The sequence below is a fragment of the Passer domesticus genome, chromosome 19, assembly GCF_036417665.1.
Source record: "Passer domesticus isolate bPasDom1 chromosome 19, bPasDom1.hap1, whole genome shotgun sequence".
Lineage (NCBI taxonomy): Eukaryota > Metazoa > Chordata > Aves > Passeriformes > Passeridae > Passer > Passer domesticus.
In genome coordinates this window covers 318,103-339,861 of record NC_087492.1, presented here as the reverse complement: position 1 = coordinate 339,861, position 21,759 = coordinate 318,103, and the positions used below count along the sequence as shown (strand labels likewise).

The following is a 21,759-nucleotide window of genomic DNA, read 5'->3' as shown; positions in this document are numbered from 1 at the left end:
CAGCCCTTGTGCTCTGGTTATTTGCTCATTGGTATTGATGGGTGTGCTGAGAAACCACAGGGTGTTAAACAAAAAAATCAGTAATTCCCCCCCATCCCCCCACCTCTTCAGGCAGAGTCACCTCTTCTTTTAGCCTTATAAAGCAAAAATAGCAACAAAATAATCATGTCTCTGTGGAATGGAGGAGCCATGCACAGCAATTACTGGGAGTCAGTGTGTGAGCAGTCAGAACTCACATGAAAGAGCATGTGATGCTCCTCTGCTGATGGGAGCAGCAGGATGAAGGTGGGAAGAGATGAAAGATGCACTCAACCTTCGTAAAAAGAGCTGTGTCCAGGCCTGAGGCTCTTTAATATTTGATGGGCTGGAGCTGAGTTAATGGGAAGATGTGGGAATGATTTAGCATCTTGGAGCTGGCTGCACTGACTGTTGCCCTGATCTTGGAGGTTTGTGCTTGGGTCCTGTGAGGACAAGGTCTGGCGAGCAGATTGCATCTAAGTGAATTCCTTTGACTTGTTAGCACTTCATAAATGGATAATTGCATGTAAATGTATGTTTTGCAATTATATTTAGCCGGAGAAGCACATGCAAAGGAAATGCTGTCCAAACTGCTGCAAAGCAGCCAGCAGCAGCACAGGGAGGTTTCCCATCTCCGTGCCTTTGGAACTGCCCCTCTCCATTGCTGATGGGTGTGGAGCCAGCCCAGTGCAAGCCCCAGCAGTGCCCTCACAGCCACATGCCCTGGGTGGCTCTCCCAGCTCTGGAGCCTGGCACTGACCCCTCCTGCCACTGTGCCTGGGAAGCACTGAGCGTGCAGGGCCAGGCTGCGAGGAAGGCTCTGGACTTGCAGGAAACTTTAAACCAGTTAAAACCAGCTAAGCTGGGGGGCAGGATGAGGCCAGGCTGCCTGTCTCCATGGTCTGTGCTGGGTGGGTGTTAGCTGTGCACCCAGCAGAGTGCAGGGCCGTGGCTGGGCATGGCACACCAGGCACAGTGAGTCCTTGTGCTGGCAGCAGGTCTGTGGCTGGGCTCCTGCTGGGATGGAGCCCCTTGCAGAGCCCCCAGGGACCTGCAGGTGTGTGCCCAGGGATGGTGGCAGGGCCGTGGTCTGTCCTTCCCAAGGCCTGGTGGGAGATTTACAAAATCCAGCCAGTCCCAACGTCTCGCTGCTATCTGTGGCGGGCAGGCGGGAGCGCTTCCCTCTTCGTGGAAGGGCAGTTATCGGCCTGGCTGCCTGCCCACACCCAGCCCTCACCCACACAGCATCCTCCCAGCACGTCTCACAGCCTGCCTGGGACACAGGAAGCCTTCACAGGAGGAGGAAGGTGCTGTCAGCTCTGAGGACTTGGAGTCTTTCAGCCATTTAATCTGGTAAGCCTCAGCTGTATAAAATTTCAGGCCGGCGGAACGGGTACTGGCGCAGCTCCACTGATGCTGCCCCTTGGTATTTGGTAATACCCCTTGGTATTTGACTCCATGCTTCCCTCCTAGTGTCTGCTAGGATGTTTGGGTCTGTGGCTGGTCTGTTCCTGCAGAAGGCCCAGGAGCAGCAGAGGTGGGCTGGGATCTGGCGGTGCAGGCGCCGCTCTGGTGACGTTGGAGGTGCCTCCCCGTCCATATGCTGAAATGTTGTTGTTGCTGTCAGACAGCCTTCCCATATTTAAAGCTAGATTATCCTCAATTACATCTGCCCAGAGGACTGAGCAGCCCCACATGGGTCTATTTTTAGTTCTGTCTCAGAACTAATAAACCGTGCTGGTTTTTCCTCCTGCCATATTTTCCTCCTGTCAGGCTGGGAGCTGTTTGCAGCCCGAGGGCGGTTGCTCGGGGAGCAGCCACCTCCTGAGAGCAAACATTGTCGTGAGGGGTGGAGGGAGCCACGATGGCTGGGGCCCCACGGGTCACTCCCTGCCTGCAGGGGTCACAGAGGTCACCCAGGCAGGGTCTGCAGGGGCTCTTGGAACACTCGGGGTGGCTGCTGGCCTCCTCTTGGCCCTGGCCATGTCCTCTTGCCCTGGCCATGTCCCCACTGGTGTCCCCTCACCCTTGCCCTGTCCCCACTGGCCTCCCCTTGCCCTGTCCCTGTCCCCACTGGTGTCCCCTCACCCTGGCCGTGTCCCCACTGGCCTCCCCTCGCCCTGGCCGTGTGCCCGCTCGCTGCCATGGTGGGTGTGATTTGGGGACTGTGAGCAGCCCCATGTCTGCTGAAGGAGCCCAGAGCAGGGCAGGCAGTGCCGGCGTGGCAGTGCAGGCATTCTGCCAGAGCCTGTGGTTTGTTCCTGGTGATAATTTTGTTAATTACCGTGCCGCTCCCGCCGGCTGTCGCTCTCCCTGGCAGTTGGCAGGGCCTCGGCCCCACAGCCTGGCAGGGATGGGCAGCCACTGGCACCCAGCGACATTCCCGTGCCATGCTCCTGCACTGGGAGTGGCACTGGGAATGGCCCTGTCCTCTCTGCTGGTTTATTTCCAGTGGGGCTTGGGATGCTCTCGGTGACCCATACCATACCCCAGGAACTCGCATCTTCCAAAGCCTGTTGTGAAAACATGCCTCATCTCAGGCTCCCACCCAGCAGAGGCTTGACAGGTACTTGAATAGGTCAGAGCTATGTTCTGAGTCTCTGTGAAGTCTCAAAGGTCAGTTCTTTCAGGCACTGTCCTGTCTCGTTCCTCTCAAATGTTACTGGTGTCACACCAGGGCCATGCCAGCTCCTTTCTCCTACACAATGTAGTGTTAATCCGTTCCAGTTTGGAATGCAGAGTCCACCTTCTAAAGCCCTGACAAGCTGATCTGGGTCTCTTGCTCCCAATCATTGATGGGGTTGCAAAGTGTGAGGTGATTTGAAGAGAAAGATGGTGGGTCTGCAGCTAAAATCTGCTTCATTTTCCATCTTTTCTAATTTGGCAAGAAAAAAATCTGTAGAGCAGCAGAAGCCCTGGATGTGATTGACTTCAGAATGTTCCCTGTAGTATGGATGTGTCAAAGATAATACCTGTGTTTTAGCTCCACAAATTATATGTCTTTTAATGCTTTCACATCAAACAAGGTGTGTGGGGGAGGAGGGAAATTGAGATGGTGTCATCTCCAGAAGAGTCCCGGGGCCCGGGTGCTGCTGCTGCCACCCCTGTGGCACTGGGACCTGCCCCCGACCCCCTCGCTGCCCTCCTCCTCCCACATCCCTTGCAGCATCCTCGGGAAGGGCATTGCTCCACTGGGGCTGGAGTCTGGGCCTCACCCTGGGCTTCCCAGCAGCATTCCAGTGCTGATGGCTGGCACAGTGGCTCCAGGGATGGTTTTTGCTCTGCACGGGGAGCGCAGGAGGGGCTGGGGCTGAACAGGGTTCTGAGGGTGCTGAGGCATTGGGAGAGTGGCACACATTAGTGGCTGTGCCTCCCAAATCTGGCTTTATTAGTGATGTTAATGATGAATGGTGACATTTAGCTCACTGGTTTGCTAGTAAAATTCAGAGGATCTGCTCATGCTGTAGAGACTAATTTCCTCTGCTGATTTGATCTAATTTAATTGGATGCTGAAATCTTGGAGCTCATCTCTTCAGGAGGCCTGTGTTCACAGGGAGAAATACCCCAAATTATCAGGAATACAATTTCCATGTAATTGTGCTGCTGTCATGGCCACGACTGCCTGGTTCTGTGTCAGCTGTGCTGTGGCTGGTGCTGTCCCCAGTTGCCACCCCCCAGCCAGGCTGCTGGGCAGGAGGAGCCCAAGGGTGCCTGGCTCGGGCTGTGTCAGTTACAGAATAGTGTTTGGCTCATGGCCAATGGCACACAATGCATGGGAGAGGTGTACAAGAGACTCCTCGTACCCAGGGCTTGCTTTGTTCCCTGATAAATGAGTCTTGGAAAACCACCCCCCCATGACTGATGTGTTGATGGCATGGTCAGTGTTCCAGGCTCCTGTCACTGACTGCTCTTGGGTCACTGCTCTTTGCTGGCTTTCCTGAAGTTCTTGGCCTGGCTGTGGCTCAGGTGTGGAGCTGGTCTGGCTGAGTGTGTCTGTCACACACGGTGCTCGGTGTCACCTGCACAGGCTGCAGCCAGGAGCCCTGTCAGGGCTGCTCTGGAGACTGTGCCCTCGAGCAGGGGCAGACTGGGGGCACAGCAAGGGGCTGCTCCCAGCACTTTCCTCAGCTGTGCTCCTCAGCATCCCCTCTGCCCAGGGGAGGGCGACCAGACCCGCCTGACCTCAGCTGCTTTCTGCAGTGAGAGTTCTTTTATTTTTGTTCTTTTGTTGTAGCTTTGACCCCTCTTTCTGCCTATTGCTCGGGAGGGCTGGGAATTGTGCAGGGGAGATGGGCACTCAGGGGCCCTGCTTGGCCACAGCCCGGGCAGCAGGTGGATGCTGGACTGCACTCATCACAGGGATGGGCTCTGGACGGGGCCAGCCCATCCCTGTGTGCTCCTCCTTGGGCCCAGCAGGTAAATTCCTCCTGCCTTGCACTTCAGCTCTGCTCTGTACAGGAGCACAGTGCTGGGGCACTGCTGGGCTGGGGGCTTGCCAACATGTCGGGGGGAGCAGGGGCTGCCCCACGCCTGGCACACATGGATCAGTCTCTCAGCACTGACGTGGTGTGGGGTGGCTGGTGGCTGTCACACCGCCTCACACCACTGCTGGGAGATAAGCTCACTGTGCTCTGCCTGCATGGAAGAGCTGGCTCTGTGCTTTCCTGGGATTTCCTTCATGTCTTTCTAGCTGAAGCCATAAAATAAATTTCTAATCAGATTACGTGGGGCTGGATGCAGTGTAATCTAAAGCTCTATTTCTTGTGATACTCCTGTAAAAGTGGATGCCCTCTTATCCTCCTCCTGCAGCACCAATTCAAACACTTTAATCGCTTTCTCCCTCGTTTGCAAGCTCCCAAATCCGGTTCTGCCATGCCGGGGAAATCGGGATGGGACTGCTCCTTTGCAGTGAAACAGTTACTATTTCTGGCTTTTGGGCCGTGTTGCATTGTCTCCTTTTGTTCTCTCTGGCTCCCAGTCCTCGGTGCTGGCGCAGCTGCCCCGTCTCAGCTCTTCCACCTGGGCAGGGCAGGTGCCCGTGCTCTGGGGCAGGCAGTGCCCAGAGGGGCTCTGGGCGAGTGCCTGGGGCAGTGGAGGGTCCCGGGGTGGTGGGGAAGGGTCCTGGGCAGGGCTCTGGGCTCCCCTCAGCCCCTGAGCTCAGGGCTGGGCTGGCCATGCCTCCAGCCCAGCTGGCAAATGCCCGGCATAGCTCGTGTATTTCTGGCACTGTCCCTTGTCAGCGAGGGAACAGAAATATCTGCTGCCCAGGGAGGCACAGAGGGTGACAGGGACATGTCCTGCGCTGCCTGACGAGGCAGCTGCTCTGGCCAGAGGAGCCCTGAGTCAGCAGAGCTGGGCTCAGCTGTGGCTGCAGCTCAGGTGTGAGCATGGGGCTGCTCCCCTGCAGGTGGCTGAGGCAGAATGATGGGCTGCTCCCCTCTGGGGGGTTTCATCTCAGCAGCATCTATACAAAAGCCAAAGTTATTACACAAATTAATGGCTTCATAATAATATTAACAGTGTCATTTATTAGTGGCAGATTCAGTACTCCTAAGGATAAAGGCTCAGTCTTGTCCTAGTCTGGCGTTCTCAGATCCTTCTTTCTCAGCAGAGTGTGCAGATGGCTGCCAGGTGATGTGTTAATCACAGTGTGTAATTGTCCTGGCCTGTCCTGCGCTCCCTCCAGCCCTCAGGCTTCCTAGTTCATTGCCAAACCGCTTTGTCTGGAGCAAAAATGTCAGGGCATTTTTCAAGGAATATATATTTCTTCATAAAACAGGGGCAACTTCCTACCCTGGAGGTAATCTAGTCACTGTCAGGGGGATACTGATGTTTTAAAGGAAGGACGGAGGATTGGAATGTCTTGAACTGCAGCGTTCTGTCTTAGGAGATGTCCTTTGGGACATCTGCAGAGCTCCTGGGTGCTGGCCCTGCCAGGGCATTGCTTGTGCAAACACCCAGGAGGTGACGGGTGCTTTGGTGGCATCACTGCGGGAGCAGGAGCTGCATGGAGCTGGAGGGGTGAGGCATGGGGAGGACAGGCAGGGCAGGAGCTCTGAGATGCACCAGCCCTGCCGCCTGTGTGCCCTCCTGGGCATCCCTGTCCCTGCCCTGCTCCATCCTGGGGCAGCTACCAGATGGCAGAAGCTAAGAAATTCAGGGCAGGTTCTGCAGGGGCTGGCACAGCCAGAGGTGGAGCCTGTGGGGCAGGAGGTGCTGGTTCCTTTGCCTGTGTGAGCCTCCAGCCCTCCTGGGAACCCACAGCCCCTCACCATCTCTTGTCTTGCCTTCAGCCTGTAAATTACAAATCAGCTGCAGCGAGTCCAGATGCAATTACTTCCACTGTGGGCTGAGACATGTTTGGGTGGAGAGGGAACCTGAGTTCCTGCTCAAAGTGTTTGTCTATTTCCAAATAGGAGAGAATTGAACATCTTTAAAAATCAATACAAAGCCACTTCAGCATAAACCAAGAGGAGATTAATACTTACCTTGTCTGGAAAAGGGGAGGGAGGATGTGGAAAATGTCTCCAGAGAGGGAGGCTCAATGAAATTCGAATCTGCCTGTTTAATATGAGAGCTAAAAGATTCAAAATTAACCCCCTCCCCCTCCATTAATTGGAAATGAATTTGAGACTTGGTGTAATTTGGCAAGAAATAAGATCTAATTTTTTTTCTGTGCCTGAGGAATTTGTCAGACTGATAGTTTCAGCTTGAAGGAAAGCAGACAGGTATTTTCTGCAGGAAGAGATCTGTTGATCCATCAAAAACTTTATTGAAAGGCTTGGCAGTGCAGGTGGCACCCAGGTTCAGCAAGATTCATTCCTCTTACCCACTTGTGTTCTCTCACCAGCACTCAGAGTTTGGCATCATCTGATGTTGTTCTGAGGAGACAGAAATGCATTTTGGAATTTTTGGAGAATGAGCTGGACTGTTTCCTGTGGGGAAGTGGGTACCTCAACACTTGTCTGCTGGAGTTGCTGCTGCCCCAGCCTCCCCAGGGACCTCGAGATCTGGTGAAACACAAAAATACTGATCTAGGGTTTTGGTTTGGGTCTTGGCTCTCTGGAGTGCTCCATGTGCACGGTGTAGGTTGGGATGGGTGCCGTGGTGACACTGAAATGCTGTCTGGTTCGTCTGGGGTGAATTAATGTGGTGTGTGCACAAAAATAACACCATGCCTGCTTTTATCTGACTTACAGTAGGATACAGAAAAGAGATTACGGCCATGATAGGGGTTTTGTTGTTGTTGCACTTAAGGAATCCTTCTGAATAGAGGGTCTGCTGAAACATCTAGATAGAGAAGGCCAGAACTGAGGTAATGTTGATGTCCTTAAAGGTGGTGGACAGGAGGGTGGCAGGCAGGGGAGGTGGGTGAAGCAGCAGTGTGACGGGCAGGCCGGGGCAGCAGGAGCGGCTGTTCCCTGCCAGATGTGGTCTGTGGCCTCTGCAAGCTGTTTCTCCTGAGCAAACACATTTATTACAGGCTTTGCCAGGGGAGCCCCATGCGTGGTTAATGATTGACTGCCCCAGCTGGGGGTTTCCAGGCAGCTCCTGCTCCGTGCTGGGCTCCTGCTCTGTGCCTGGGGAGCAGGGGCCTTTCTGCCCATCTTTCCCTGGGAGCTGCTCAGGTCCTGCTTGAATGGATGGTGGATGTGCTTGCCTGCAGCCTGCGTGTGCCCCCCAACAGATTCCCGATTGTGGCAGGGTCCCCCCAAACCCCTGACCTGGCTGTGACAGCTGGAACAGCTGCCCCAGGGCCCTGCACCTGTGTGCCACTGCCAGAGAGGTTAAACCCAGAGGCAGGAGCATTGTGTGGGCTGCTCCTGATGGCACAGGGGCGCAGAGAGCCAGCAGGCTCTGGGCAGGTGCCCAGGGTGTCCTGGCATTGCTGGGTGGGTGTTCTCATGAATGATCCCACACCTGCTGGCAGCAGGGATGGTGCTCCCATCCCTTAGACTAGGAAGTAGCTCAAAGGGCTGCAGTTTGTCCTAATTCCTGTGAAAATTAAGCTGGCAGAGGAGAGAGGTGAGGTAAGGGGGGCAGAGGGACCTGGGTGTTTTATCACCATGGCAACAAGGACTTCCAGGGAAAGGTGCTGAAGTGAGAAGTAGATAATTTACAGCTTACTTAATAAAAAAAAGAATTCATTTCCTGGAGGGAGCCGTGTGTCAGCTCCCGGTGTGAGGGGCAGACTCGAGGCCCCGCGCTGTCCTGGGCTCGGGGGAGGGATGGCAGGGCCGGGCTGGCACCGGCCGAGGGCTCCTGCGCTGGGAGCCCGTCCGTGGGGCAGGAGCGAGCCCTCCCTCCGCGGGGCTGGGAGCCCGGGCTGCGGCTGCCGGGAAAGCCGGGAAAGCCTGGGCACCGGCGTGACCGGGGGCTGTGCCGGTCCCCGTGCCCGTGACGTGCTCGGAGCCCCGCCCGCCCGCAGAGCCGGCCCGGGGGTGCCCGGGGGGCTGCGGACACACCCCGGCCCCGGGCAGCGGGGCAGAGCTGCCGCCCTTCCGCAGCCGCTGCCGCGGGGCTCCGTTAGCGGCCCCGCGCTCGTTACCGGCGGCGCGGGGCGCGCGCGGGGCGCGCGGGGCGGGGGCGGTCGCGGCCGTGGACGCGCCGCCGCCCCCGCCGGTGCCGGCGCTCGGTCGCTCGGTCGCTCGGCGGCGGCGGCGATGTCCCGGGCGGGCGGCAGGACGCGGTCCCGGCGCGCGGGGGTGCGGGCGGCCGTGGTGCTGATCGGGCTGCTGCACCGCTCCCGGCAGAGCAGCGAGAGAAGGTGACGCCGCGGGGAGCGCTCGGTACCGGCACAGCCCGGGGGCTGCGGGGGACGCGGGGCCGGCGGGTGGAATTCCGGGCGGGGGTGCCGGCGGCGGTACCGGGAGCTGGAAAACGGGATGGCGGTGACCCGCCGGCGGTGCGCGTGTGTGCCGGGAGCAGGCAGCCGGTGCCGGTAACCGTGACCCGCTGGCGCTCCCGGCGCCGGGAGCCGCGCACCGAGCGGCCGGGAGCGCTCGGGACGCGTGCCGCTGCGGGAGCGTGCGGCCGGGCCAGCGGAGCCCCGCAGCCGCTGTCCCCGGGGCCCCTCGGGCAGAGCCGCCGTGACTCCGCTCCGCGGCTCCGTCTGCGGCGGGAGCAGCTGACGGGCGGTTTCATCTTTCATTGCCGAGGCCGGGGCTGGCTGTACTTCGCGTCCAACTTTGTGCCGTAGGAAATGGCCTGTTTGCGAGCTGGCATCTGCTCCGCGGGAGCTGCTCTGCCGCGGACACTGACCCCGCGCTGGTCGGTGCGGCTGCCCCGGGCAGGGAGTTCTCCCCTCCAGGACTCTGCTGCTCTGGCAACTTGGGCGTTAAAAACAGTCAGAAATATGCACCCGAACCTCACAGTGTGTGTGCACCTCTGTTTCAGGGTGGAAGCAACATGGGCACTGCTGCAGGCTGAGGGGTTTTTTGTTTCTTTCTTTTTCTGGGTTCAGTTTGCGATTTTGTACCAAACTGAAATGAATGAAGAAATGTTTATTTGGAATCGTTGTTGTAAAATATTCCCCCACTCCCTAATCTATAAGCATGAAAAATCAGAGTGAGGTGACTGAGGGTGAAGCTTTTTGTCTGCCATCAGCTGTGGACTGCAGGGCTCGTACCCCATTTTTCAGGGCTCTGGCATTGGGACTTTGCCTTGGACAGCTGGTGCCGTGGAGAGCAGGGTGTCAGTGATGCACTAAAGACTGAACACTGGCATTCCTGGGAGCTCCTGTGTCACTTGCTGGTTTGAGATATTTCTGTCTCCCTTGCTGGGGTGTTGGGTAGATCATCAAAGCAGAACAGCTGGAAAAAGCCAGCTGCAGGTCCTGGGTGAGCAGCAGCAATGTCTGCTCACCTGAGCTGAGCTGTGGGTCCCTGCACCCCCCTCTGGGCTGGAACCAAGGCTGTGGGGACTGCACTGGGCTCCCTGCTGGGCTTGGCTGTTCCTGCCCTGCTGTTGCTCCTTGGGTTTGTCCTGTTTAGCCCAGGCTTGTTCAGCCACAGCTCTGCCCTTGGACCACGGGTTCCAGCTACCAGAAAGTGTTGGAGGGACTGGCTGGCTGGGGGGTGACCTGAACCCTCTCCTCCTGCTTTCACCTGTGTGGGGACTGTCCAAGTGCACAGTGACACTGGATACATCCTCTGGATGTTGTACCACTGAAACTCATTGGCCAGTCCTGCATTTGCCTCAAGGGCAGGGAGTGCTTTACTAGTCACACCAAGGAAGACTTTGCCAAAGAGTTGTCTTTCCCCCAGGTACCAGGTTTTTATGAATGAGCTCAACATGACACTGGAGTGCTTAGAAAAAACCTGGCTCTGAGCTTGCACCGGAATCTGCCCCGTGATGTCTGAGCCTGGTTTATTTTTTCCCCCAGCATCATGTTGTGCACAAAACGTCTCAGTGGGCCTCTTGCTGCAGGGTTTACTGAGTACAACAAGAGTCACACAGATTTCTCAAGGGGAGAACAAGACCCTGAGGAGGTTTTTCTGTCTGCCGTGGACTGAGGAGCCTCCATGGGAGTGATTGCAAGAATTCAAGCAGTGCTTTACGGTGGTTGTTTCATCTTATGCAAGCTGCCAGGGCCATCAAAGTGACATAATCTGCAGGAAAAGGAAGGGACTAGCGGCATCGTCAAAGGGGACTCTGTTCCTCCACCTGCTCCTATTTGCTATTTTCCCTCCTACATTCAGTCTTTGTTCTGCATTTGCAATTGAATTTTGCTTTCCATGAGCCATATGCAAGCCTGGCAGGATTGGTGGCAGCTGCAGAGTGTGTGGTGGCCCATGTCCCTTCCTTGTTAGCAGCCCAGCAGAGTGCAGTGCAGCACACCAGGCTCCCCGGGCAGAGCTGGGTGATGCTCACCTGCCCCTGCACCTGCCCTCTTCTCACCTGTGCCTCCCTGCACACCTGAGCTGCAGGGGAGGAGCGGGCAGGTCTGGGGGGGTGGCTGCTGCTGCGGGCTCCTCCTTGCTCCTGTTTTGCTCTGAAAGCCTGGGATTTGGGACTGTATTTATATCTAAATGGAATTTCCCAAGTGTCCCACATGCAAGTGAGGTGACGCTCTGGTGGCTGTCCTCTCACAGGGACAGGGTGGGTACCTGGTGTGGAGCACTTCTCCTCCCAAAGGCTCCCCTTGCCCTTTGGCATCAGTGCTGTGGCGTTGGAGACGCAGCTTTCTGGGAGCTGTTCTCTGCAATTTGCAAATTATTGAATCAGCTCAGAAGCGGCTGCCCGAGGCTCCTGGCTGGGGTTTGGCAGGAATAGGATCAGACGAGCCTTCTGGTCTGAAAATGTCTGCAAGTGCCTTGGCTGATTTACCCAGATCTGCAGGAAATTGCCACTTTCTCTGTTCCTGCAGAGCAGGCAGCACATTTTGTAAAAGATAAAAACTTCTTTTCACCATTACTTGCATACCGAGCCTCTCTGTCCTGTCCTGGCCAGGCCCAGTGGGAAGCCCTGGGCCAGTTGGAAAGATTCCAGTGTCTGTGGAGGTGCAGGCAAAGCAGAGTCAGCTCCTTGCTGGCCCCCTCCCCAGCAGGACGGGCACTGTGTGGTGCAGCAGGGACCCCGTGGCCAGTGCAGGCAGCTGGGTCCCGCCTGCTCACGTGTGGGACACTCTGAACTGTTCAGCAACGTTCATTTGCTGTTTGGAGGGGCAGTTAAAGCCACCCCACTGGCAGTTAAATGTCACCTTTCCCTGAGCAGGGCTGTGGTCCTGCTCCGAGGACAGTGCCCGGGGACGCTGCGTGTGTGCAGGTGCAGGCTGGCAGTTTGCAAATATGTAATTTATTGCAAGAAATGTAGATGAGAAAATGCTGCACTTTTTTTTGCTGACTCTCAGGCTTTGATGTGAGAAGGCAACACTGCTGAATAGGGCTAAGCTGAGCCAGGACATAACGAGGTAAATCAGTTTCTAGGGAAGGTGTTCCATAGCAGGGGCTCTGCCCGAGGGTCTGGCTCTGCAGCACTGAGTGCTTGGGCTGCACCTCATGTCTGGGGGGCGTTCTGAGCCCCACAACTGTCTGACATCAGTGGGAGCCTGCAGCAGTGCATGTCCTCTGCTGATGTCCTCCGTGGGATGAGTGATGATGCAGCGAGATCGTGCCTGCCTGGCATCCTGGGATTGGGTGGAGAGCTGCTCAAAGTCAGGGCAAGGTTCTTCATTCAGGCACTCACTGCAGATTTCCAGGTGTAAACTCACAGCAAGGTGCCCTTGTCTGTGTTGCAAAAACGCACAGTTTTGGTTGAGGTTATTTTTTTTTCCAATTTGTGAGCAGCTGGCAGGGGCCCCTGGCCATGCTGCTCTGCCTGGTGTGTCAGCAGGTGCTTGTGTCCCAGGAGCCAGGGCTCGGTCCCAGTTGTGTGGGGGACGGAGAGGAGCCCCCCCAGATGGAGGACAGGCAGCCTGTGCCCCACTCCCACTGCCTGCTGTGGGCAGGGCTGGGCCTGGCTAGGGGGAGGATGGAAAGGGACATGGAAGCACAGTCCCCCCTGGAAACTTAGGAGACCAGGCGTGGAATATTAAACAAACTAAAAAGGAAGCAGCTGGCAAGGTGATGCCCATCAAGGATAAAAAATGAGGAGTCCAAAAATAGAGGCTGTTAATTTACAGGAGAGTCATTGCTGACCTTCTCAAGGATGAGGCATCTGACAGGCAGAACTTGTTGCTGCAGGAGTTTGGTACCTCCTTAGGCCAGGTTTGATCTGTGGAATTAAGCATAGGGGTAACCTGGGGTGCTCCCATCCCATTTCATATCTTGACAGAGGTAGAGCCAGCCACATTGGAGTGTTTCACCATGTCAGGTAATGTGCTGGCATCTCCCCTCCCCACCTGTGATTTATCTAAATGTACTCTGTTGATTTAGAACCTGTCTGGGAAGCAAATCAGATGGACAAAATGAGGAGGTGGGATGCATTAGGGGTTTTTTTCCTTAGGCTTTGGCTTGAGAGAGCATGAGAGAAGTGTGCCCTTGGAGTCAGGGTCTGGAGGGGAACACTCAGGGGTCCAGGCAGCCTTGGCTCTGTGCTGAACAGGACTTTTAATCAGAATTTCAGTATGTCCGTGGGGTTTACCAAATACAGGATATTAATTTGAAGGTGCTTTAGGACTGTGATCAGGGATGCTTTAAAGAGAGAGACCTCACCTGCCCTTGCGGTGTTGGGAGCTCACTGGTGTCCATGGTTGCCCCCAAAATGGGAGGAAAAACCCCCATTTTCTCCCTCTCTGGAAGGAGCCAGGAGAGCAGCCCTTGGCAGGTGGGCTTTGCCTCCCTAAGAGCTGGGAACAGGTCCCCCAGCTCAGTCCTGGGGTGGCTGGGGTGATCTCAGTCTCCCTTCGGAAACCCTGCAGCCGGCCCTGCCGTAACCGCATTAAGGTATTTCCTTAATTAGATTTACTAAGTATGCAGGATTCTAATTCTCTCTTTTTCCTTCTCTCTTAATTTGCCTAATGAGAAAAACAAAGAAATGAAATTACAAAAGCGATGCCCGTGTTTCCTTCTGGAGAGGCTGGTGTGCGGCCGCGCGGCTCCGGAGGATGCTCTGGCCCGTGCTGTGCCTGGCCTGGCCCTGGCCAGGGTGGATGTGGGCACCAGGGGCAGGCAGAGCCCCCTGCTAGCTGTGCCCCCTTAGGGAGCAGACACAGCGCTGTGACCTTTGGCTGTCCATGCTGGAGCTGAGCATCTCCTGCGGTGCCAGGGAGAGGCGAGTGCGTGGGGAGCTGCTGGGTGCCCCCAGCGCCCATCCTCTCTGTCCTGGGCACCTGCCACCTCTGCTGTGCCTCAGGCTGTGCACAGACCGGCACCCTCGGTGTCAGCTGGGTCACCCAGCGGGGCTGCAGAGCCCCCGTGCACAGACAAAGATGTGCTAACCTTCCCCCTGATTATTTATCATCCCCTGAGGGTAGTTTGGGAAGTGGGTGCCGGCCCTTGACCCCGGCGCTGATGGCAGGCTGAATCACCGGCGTCTGTGGCTGGACTTCACCATAACAGATTCCCAGCGCAGAGGCCCGTTCCAAGCAGTCCTTGGGGATGGGCTTGTTTTGCTCTCCCGGAACTGCAGGAGCAGTTCCAGCAGTTTGGCCCCAAAGAAGCAGCCAGCATGTGACAGAGGAACATGTTGTTAAGTTGGGTGATTTTATAATACTTAGAATATGATGCTATGGCAACCCACTACAAATCCCAGATCAAATAAAATTATTTGTGCGCATCCCTGTAACTTTAATCTTTTCAAAGTCGTATCTGTTTTATGCCTTTGAGGCCACTGTGCAGCTGAGTGCAATCAGGCAGAGCTCAGGGTTCAAAGCAAGGAGAGCAGAGGATGAGTGGCTTGCTCCAGATCAGGCTGTGCTTTAGTGTCCTAGAAAGTCAAAGAGCAAACAAGGAAAATCTGTCGTCCTTGGCATTTTTCAGCAGTAGAGACACAGTGAGGTTGTGGAGAGCAGAGAGGGAAGGAGCTTGGTAAACAGTATGGGTGGGCAGGACAGGAATTCTACTATTGCCCCACATTGCTCCAATTAATTTATTGCATTGAAAAACTGGAAGATTTTCAAGCCAGGAGCTCAAATGAGGTGTAACTATGTAAATTTAACCTGCTCTGATATGAAAAAGAGAGAAAGAAGATTTACTTTGGTTTAGTGTAATGTGAAGCACCAGTTCTTGGTCTGGATTCACGTTTGGACACAATGCAGTGGTGTTTCCCCCAGTGCCTGTGGCTAAGCCCATGTGGCTGGCACAGCGCAGGTGGTGCCCTGACTGCCCTGGCAGTGAGCAGGATGGTGCTGCTGGTCCCACTCTGCCTTTCCAGCATCCCTGCTGCCTGCCCCCCTCATGCCCTCAGCAGCTCCGTGGGGCAGGGCCCTGCTGGGGAGGGGCTGCTGGCACCTGCAGGTTGTCACCTGCTGTCACAAACACCGGGGCTTGGGAGGGCAGGGCCCGGGGTGCCGAGGGCAGTGTCTCAGAGGGCGGTGGTGGCAGAGTGGTGGCAGAGGCGGGGTGCAGCCCGTGGCAGGGGCTCTGTGTTTTGGAGGCCTGGCAGGCACGGTGCCCGCGGCGCCATCCCGGGGCGCGCTGCCATGGGAACAAACCTCGTTACCACCAGATAAACAGTTGGACGTTTTGGCCCGGTTTCTGCAGGACTAACCTGGCAGGGACAAGAGGAAACTAAATTAAATCTCAGATTTTCTGCCTCCCGGAGGAGCATCTGGCAGTGCCGCTGAGTGGTGGCGTGGCTGCCTGCCCGGGAGCTGCAGGGATGGGAGTTTTGTTCGGGGGAGGGCTGAGGCCGTGCTTCTCCAAAGCTTAGGGGATTTCTGGGGGGGATGTCTTGACAGCTCCGTGGCACAGGGGCTGCTTTCTGCTTTCCTGGGGTTTTGCATCTTCACGATGGCTCCTGGTACTTCCAAATCTGGTGCCAGGTGCCGTGTTGGCAAAGGGAGCTCAGTTTGGTCCCTCCAAAGCCGTGCTGGGTGTCCCTGGGTGTCACTGAGCCTCCTTTGCTGCCAGAAGGCTGCTGAGCCGCAGGTCCTGCCCGGGTGGGGAGGGTGCCAGAGGGAGGGGAGCCGTGGGATGGCTGGTTCCTGCCACAGGAACCCAGCCCTGCTGTGCCCTGCTGCACCACCAGCACCACACACGGGGACTGGCAGCCCACCCTGGGCACGGGCTCTCTGGCGACTTTTATCACCTTCTCACGCTGTCTGCTGGGTTTTTTCTCAGATTGCAGATATTACCGCACAGGCAGGGGCACACCACGGCTTTGCCAAGGGAGATAACCCTTATCTCCTGCCTGGGGCGCTGCCTCGGGCAGGGGGGAGCTGACATGCCTGTCTCTGGTTTTCCAGGAAACAGGAGCTGCTGAACAGCACGGATGTGACGGTCCCGGAGCGGCCGCTGTCCCCGCCGCTGACAGCTCCCCCGACCATGAAGGTGAGAGGTGTGGAGAGCCGGGCTGGTGGGGAGCGGCGCTTCCAACGCAGCGGCTGCACGGGCTGGGGCTGTTCCCACCGGAGCAGCAGTAGGTGGTTTCTGGAGCTCAGCCGGCAGCCTGTTCCGACGCCATCCCTCTCCCCGCCCGCGGTGGCGGCCGTGCTGCCGGCCCGTCCCGCACCGACCCTCCCGTTACACAGCCGCGGCTCGGTGCCGGGGCTGCTGCCGTCCCAGCGACCCTCCCAGCCCCGTGAGGGGGGCTTCTGTGTCCTTACCAGTGTGCTTCCCTCCCAGTGACCATCCCCAGCCCCGTGCCAGGTGTCTCTCGGTGCCGGGTGTCTCTCGGTGTGTTTCCCTGCCCGTTCCCGAGCCGGGTGTCTCTCGGTGCCGGTGTGGGGCAGGCGCTGTGCCCGTCACGGGCCGGGCATCCCGGGCTGTGCCTCCCAGCAGGCACCTGCCTGTCCCCTGCGAGCCCCACCTGCTCCCTGCCCGGCCTGTTCCGGGCTCTTCGCCTGCCGGGGAGCCACCCCTTGAAACAGCGAGACAGCTGCCGTGCTGTGCCTCTGGCTCGAGGAACTCCAGCAGAGGGGCTGGGGCTCCTGCTGGGTGCCCTGAGAGCTCTGGCTGCGGGGCTGGTGCAGGGCAGCGGTGCCACGAGGGTAACAGATTCCTTCCAGGGCTGCGACATGGGGGGACAGTGCTGGGGAGGTGCACAGCCCTGCTCACTGCCCTCCACTCTGCTCCTCCTGGTGCAGGGGTTTCTTTCTGTCCTTTCCTTTATGGCCCAGGAAAGCTGGCTCTGTGTGCCCAGCTCTCTGAAGGGCTGTGCTCTGCTCAGTGTGCCATTTTCTGTGGGACTCACTGTAGCAGCTGGGTCTGGTGTCACCGTGGGGTCAGCTCTTGGCTCTGGCTGCTGGTAGAGCAGGACCTGAAATGGCCCAACAGCATTTGTACCTGGAGATAAACAGAATCCAAAGCAAGCTCAAACTAAGGAAGACTTTTAAAAGAGTATTCAGCTGTGGGCACAGAGCTGTCTGAGCCTGGGGTTTTTCCTTTTTGACTGCCACAGGTGTGTCAGGGAAGGAGGGGCATGGTCTAAAGCTGGAAACAGCACACACAACAGGGTTGTGTCCGAGCCACAGCTGCCCCACCTGTGCTGGCAGCCAGACTGCTCGTGCTGTAAATCCGACCTTTGCTCACCACAAGTATCAAAGGAAAAAAATTCTCTCAGACTTTTCTTTTCCTTTCTTCATCCCCTCCTCTGTTTTTATCCTTTATTTTTTCGTCTTTTGGGAAATCCAGTCTATTCTAAGCCCTCACTAAAAATCATCCCCCTTGCCTTTCCCCTTGTTACCATGAGCCCTTTTTTTGGCCCCAGATCACGCATGTCTCTCCCGCAAGGCGCTTCTGGCAGCCGGTGGGGCGGCAGCTGCTGGTTCCGCTTCTCACCCGCGCTGGGGCTGGCCGCGCTGCCGTGGCCCGGGCCCGGTAAAAGCAGGGCAAAAAACAAAACAAAACAAACAAACAAACAAACAAAAACAAAACCAAAAAAATTTAAAAAGGAGGGTGAAAGGAGGCGAGGCGGGGCGGCACGCCTCCAGAAAAGCTCACCGGGAGTGCCGCATTACAGATTACAGCCGCAGTTGGGCTGGGTGGTTCATTTGTGCACCTGACAGCAGAACAGCCGGGAGAGGGGTCGGGGCTGCCCAGCACGCCCAGCTCCTGCGGGTGCCGGGCCGGAGGGGCCCCGGAGCAGCTCCAGGACGGGCCCCGCTGGCCGCACAGGTAGATCCGGCTGGGAACAGCCTCACCTGAAGTCCCGGGCCGGGGAGAGCGGCTGGGCCATCAGCGGGTCTGGCAGCGCTCCCCGAGAGGCGGTGGGGCCGTGCTTGTCGCTGAGCCCCCTGTCCGTGTGGCCCGGGGGCAGGGACACTCGCCCTGCGGCTCCTGTCCTGTCCTGGGCGGGCAGCAGAAACAGGGCTTCCAACAGGAACAGCTCGGTAATCTCTTCAGCTCCTGGGGCAAGGGGGATTAACCCTGCTCGGGGCAGCCCAGCAGCGCAGGCAGCAGCTTCACCCGGGCTGCTGCGACTAAGAAAGGAAACGATTCCAGGTCCCTGATCAAACGGGCTCAAAGCTCGGCATTTCTGGAGCTCGAGGGCTTCTGGCAAGGGCAGCTGCAGCAATGGTGCTGAGCTCCAGGTGGGGCTGCACGGGAATCCCGGTGCCACAGCTGCCTGGTCGCATTCAGGGAGCAGGACAAGTGCTCGGGGTGGGGCTGAGTGTCCCTGCTGTGATGTGGCTTGGACTGGCTTGCCTTGTGTCTGCTTTTATCGAACAGTAGATTTCCTTCTTTTCTTTTCAGTCGGCAGAATTCTTCGAAATGCTGGAAAAAATGCAGGTGAGCAGCAGTGTGCATGCCAGTAACTCGGGATGTTGGCCCCAGCAGAGCCCCTGAGGGCAGAGGGCCTGTCCCAGGAGCAGACCTCACCTTCCAGCCACTTGGGTTGGAGTGATCTCCATGTAGCAAAATACCCTCATGGTGGTGGACTGACCCCCTGTGTGGGTAAAAGCATCTAAATTGTTTGACACATTCATTTTGTTCCTAACAGGCACCAAAACTGGAAGAACAGAGGTCTGGAAGCCAAAAACACAAGGTTGGTTGATTTTTGTTTCTTGAGGGGATCTCTTCAAGTGTCCACTCCCCATCTCAGAGGTTTAATGTGGTCGTCCAAGACAGTCACTCAAAGGGCTGGAAAGGATTTAGATGTTATCTAAAAACAGGGCACTGATTGAATTGCAGAGATGGGAGCATGGTGCCTGTAAATCCCTAATCCAGCTTTATGTCCAGAGCACTTCAGCTTCCAGCTGTGCAACAGGGTTGGGGTTTGCCACTGCACTGGGAAGTTGCACCATAGAGGAGCTCCCTTTAGGCAGGACTTAGCCTGCATTGGTGCCTTCTGAGAGGGACCAGCAGGTGCTGGAGGCACTCCCTGGGCTGGGTGGGCAGGGCTGGGGTTTTAAGGGACAGCTGGTGGGGAGCAGATGGTCACAGATGATGTTTTGGTTCCTTTTTCCAGGAAGACTACATCCCATACCCCAGCATCGATGAGGTGGGTGCCCTGAACCCCCTGAACACCTTCTGGGGAAAGCCTTTCCAAAACTGCTGGTGGCAGAGGAATTGGTGGAGATTGTTTCTGAGAGGAGCTACACAAAGCCTGTCCCCCCTCCCTACCTTTGTGGCTTTTGGCTTTTCCTCAGTAGCATGTGCCCTCTTCTGTGACAGAGGTTTCAGAGAGGGGCTGGACTTGTCCCTGCTGGTGCTGGGGTCTGCTGCAGTAGGGGGGCAGACCATGGAGCAGTGAGCTCTGCCTCCCACCCCCCCAGCCCTGTCCTGCCTGGCCCCTCATGGCACGTGTCTCTGCAGATCCTGGAGAAGGGTAGCCCATACCCGCTGATCATCCTGCCCCAGTTTGGGGGCTACTGGATAGAAGACCCAGAAAACCTTGGCACGCCCACCTCGTCTGACAGCAGCATCTGCGAGGAGGAGGAGGAAAACCTCAGCCCCAGCAGCTATGGCTACAAGCTGGAGTGCAAGGGAGAGGCCAGAGCCTACCGCAAGCATTTCCTGGGGAAGGTGGGTTCCTCCACCCCACGGGGCTCACAGCTGCCCACCTCTGACTGAGAAAACTCTCCAGCTGAGAGCAAAATGGGCAAGCTTTACAATTTCCCTCTTTGCAGGGAGTGGAGGCACTGGTGGGTTCCCAGCATGGCAGGGTGGCCACACATGTGGCCTTTGTCCCTGGCCCCACAGGTCTCCTGTGACACCAGTGGGGACACTGGCTCTGAGCCTCCTGCCCTGGGGTCCTGGGGCTCAGCCAGACACGGGGTCCTGTGTGGCAGCCCCTCCCCTCCTGCTCCCAGCCCTGCTCCTGGCAAGGGGGTGCGGGTGTGTGGGTGGTGGGAGGGTGCTGGGGTAGCAGGGGAGTGTCCAGGCAGTGTCCTTGCCACCAGTGAATTGCTTCCCAGCTGCTAACGTGCTGTTTTCTATTTTTAGGATCATTTAAATTTCTACTGTACAGCTAGCAGCCTTGGAAATCTGATCCTTTCTGTTAAATGTGAGGAGGCAGATGGCACAGAATATTTAAGGGTTATACTCAGGTATGGAAAAAAAATATCTTTGTTTAACAAAATATTCTCTGTTTGGGAGTCGCTGGTTCTGTTTCTACAAGTGCTTGAGCTGGACTGGCAGCATGTGGAGGGGGTCTGGGTGGATGGGAGGCAGTGGCAGCATCCTGTGTTTCTGTGCTGGGACTGCCTAAACCTGATAATGAACGTGAGACTTTGATCTGTCACTAAACCTGCTGGAACTGAACATAAACCTCTGTGGCTTTAATCCTCCCTGGGATAACACCAGCCACTTCTCTCACCATCCCTCCCTAAGCTGACAGGACCCAGCATGTCTGAACCATTGTGTCATTTGCCTCAAACTATGAATATTTTAAGAGATGAGAAGACAAATCAAGCCTTTGCTTGCTAACCAGGCCCAGCAAATGCAGCACAGCCGTGTTTCCCAGCAGTGGGTGTTGCTTTGCTGTAGCCACTCTGACATCTGTCTGCTCCTTGTTTCTTTGCTAGGTCCAAAGTGAAGACGTTGCATGAAAGGATTCCCCTGGCAGGATTCAGCAAGCTCCCGAGCATCCCCCAGATTGCAAAGGTGAATTGCCTGGCTTGGTGGAGCTCTGCAGCACAGCCTGTGCCAGGGCACATCAGGCAGTGCTGGGCTGTGTTGGGCAGCAGTGCTGGGCTCTCAGGTCAAGGGGCACTTGGGTGCTGCTGTGTGCTTGCCCTGCTGGTGGTTTCTCCAGGCCAGGAGAGCAAATGGCCCTCGTTTGGCACGGAGGGACCTGGGGCTTGGCTTGCTGCATCCTCAGTGGGGCCAGCCAGCCCACGGGGCATCCCATGGTGGATGTAGAGTGGAGTGGGGAGCTCCTGCTACTGGAGGCTGTATTTGGCTTCTTTATAAGACATTCATGGCTGACGTTGTGGCCAGGGACTGTCACTGACTTCTCTTTCCCCTTGCCCACAGGCCTTCTGTGACGATGCCTCTGGGCTGAAGTTTAACCCTGTTCTCTACCCCAAGGTGAGGTGACTTGCCCAGGTTGGTCGTGTGTTCTGCAGGGACTCTGAGAACCACACCCAGGGCCACTGTGGAAAACTTTTAGCCTGATTATGCGGGAATTTGGCTTCTTTCCCCCTTCCACTCCCCTGATGGTGCCCAGCTGTTGTTGGACCCTGCTGCAGCTCTGCTGGGCTCTCCTCACCCCTCACCATGGATCTTTTGGCCATCACATTTTGAACCACCAGATGAAACAATTGGCATTTTGCTTTCCTGCAGGCATCCCAGATGATAGTGTCTTATGATGAGCATGAGGTCAACAACACATTCAAGTTTGGTGTGATCTATCAGAAGTTCAGGCAGGTGAGTTGTCCCCACGCTGCTTTCATGGAGCGTGTCCCTGTGCACCAGAGATCCACGTTTCATGAGCACAGGCTCGACTCTGACCTCAGTTCTGCCATGTGCAGCACCTGGTGTCACTGGATGCCCTCCTGACTGTGTTTCTCATTGCTCGGATGTTTTCCCCACTCATTAAAAAATGATATGACTGAAGAGTCTCAGTGTGGAAATCAGCCCACAAGCTGCTGTACGGAAAAGCGGATGTGAAAACGGATTTTAGCAGGCGTGGTATTTTAATCAGATATATGTTTAGACAGCTATAACAGCTCCGCTTGTCTGGAGGGACTGTGGG

The 21,759-nt window shown here is 56.6% G+C and overlaps 1 protein-coding gene across 16 annotated transcripts in view; it reads left to right on the top strand.

Annotated features, from left to right (window-relative positions):
* RAP1GAP2 (RAP1 GTPase activating protein 2) overlaps positions 1 to 21,759 on the top strand; it is a 73,884-nt gene that overhangs the window by 39,247 nt on the left and 12,878 nt on the right. For 11 of the 16 annotated variants that reach the window (XM_064394251.1, XM_064394252.1, XM_064394243.1 and 8 more), the window contains 9 exons: positions 15,866 to 15,950; positions 18,315 to 18,350; positions 18,562 to 18,606; positions 19,030 to 19,062; positions 19,377 to 19,586; positions 20,007 to 20,110; positions 20,588 to 20,666; positions 21,039 to 21,092; positions 21,348 to 21,431. In XM_064394251.1, coding sequence (XP_064250321.1) covers positions 15,866 to 15,950; positions 18,315 to 18,350; positions 18,562 to 18,606; positions 19,030 to 19,062; positions 19,377 to 19,586; positions 20,007 to 20,110; positions 20,588 to 20,666; positions 21,039 to 21,092; positions 21,348 to 21,431 — 730 coding nt within the window. Of the gene's footprint in view, positions 1 to 1,322; positions 1,372 to 8,619; positions 8,808 to 15,865; positions 15,951 to 18,314; positions 18,351 to 18,561; positions 18,607 to 19,029; positions 19,063 to 19,376; positions 19,587 to 20,006; positions 20,111 to 20,587; positions 20,667 to 21,038; positions 21,093 to 21,347; positions 21,432 to 21,759 lie in introns of those variants that run through there. The other 5 variants (XM_064394242.1, XM_064394240.1, XM_064394254.1 and 2 more) reach the window with 4 other exon arrangements.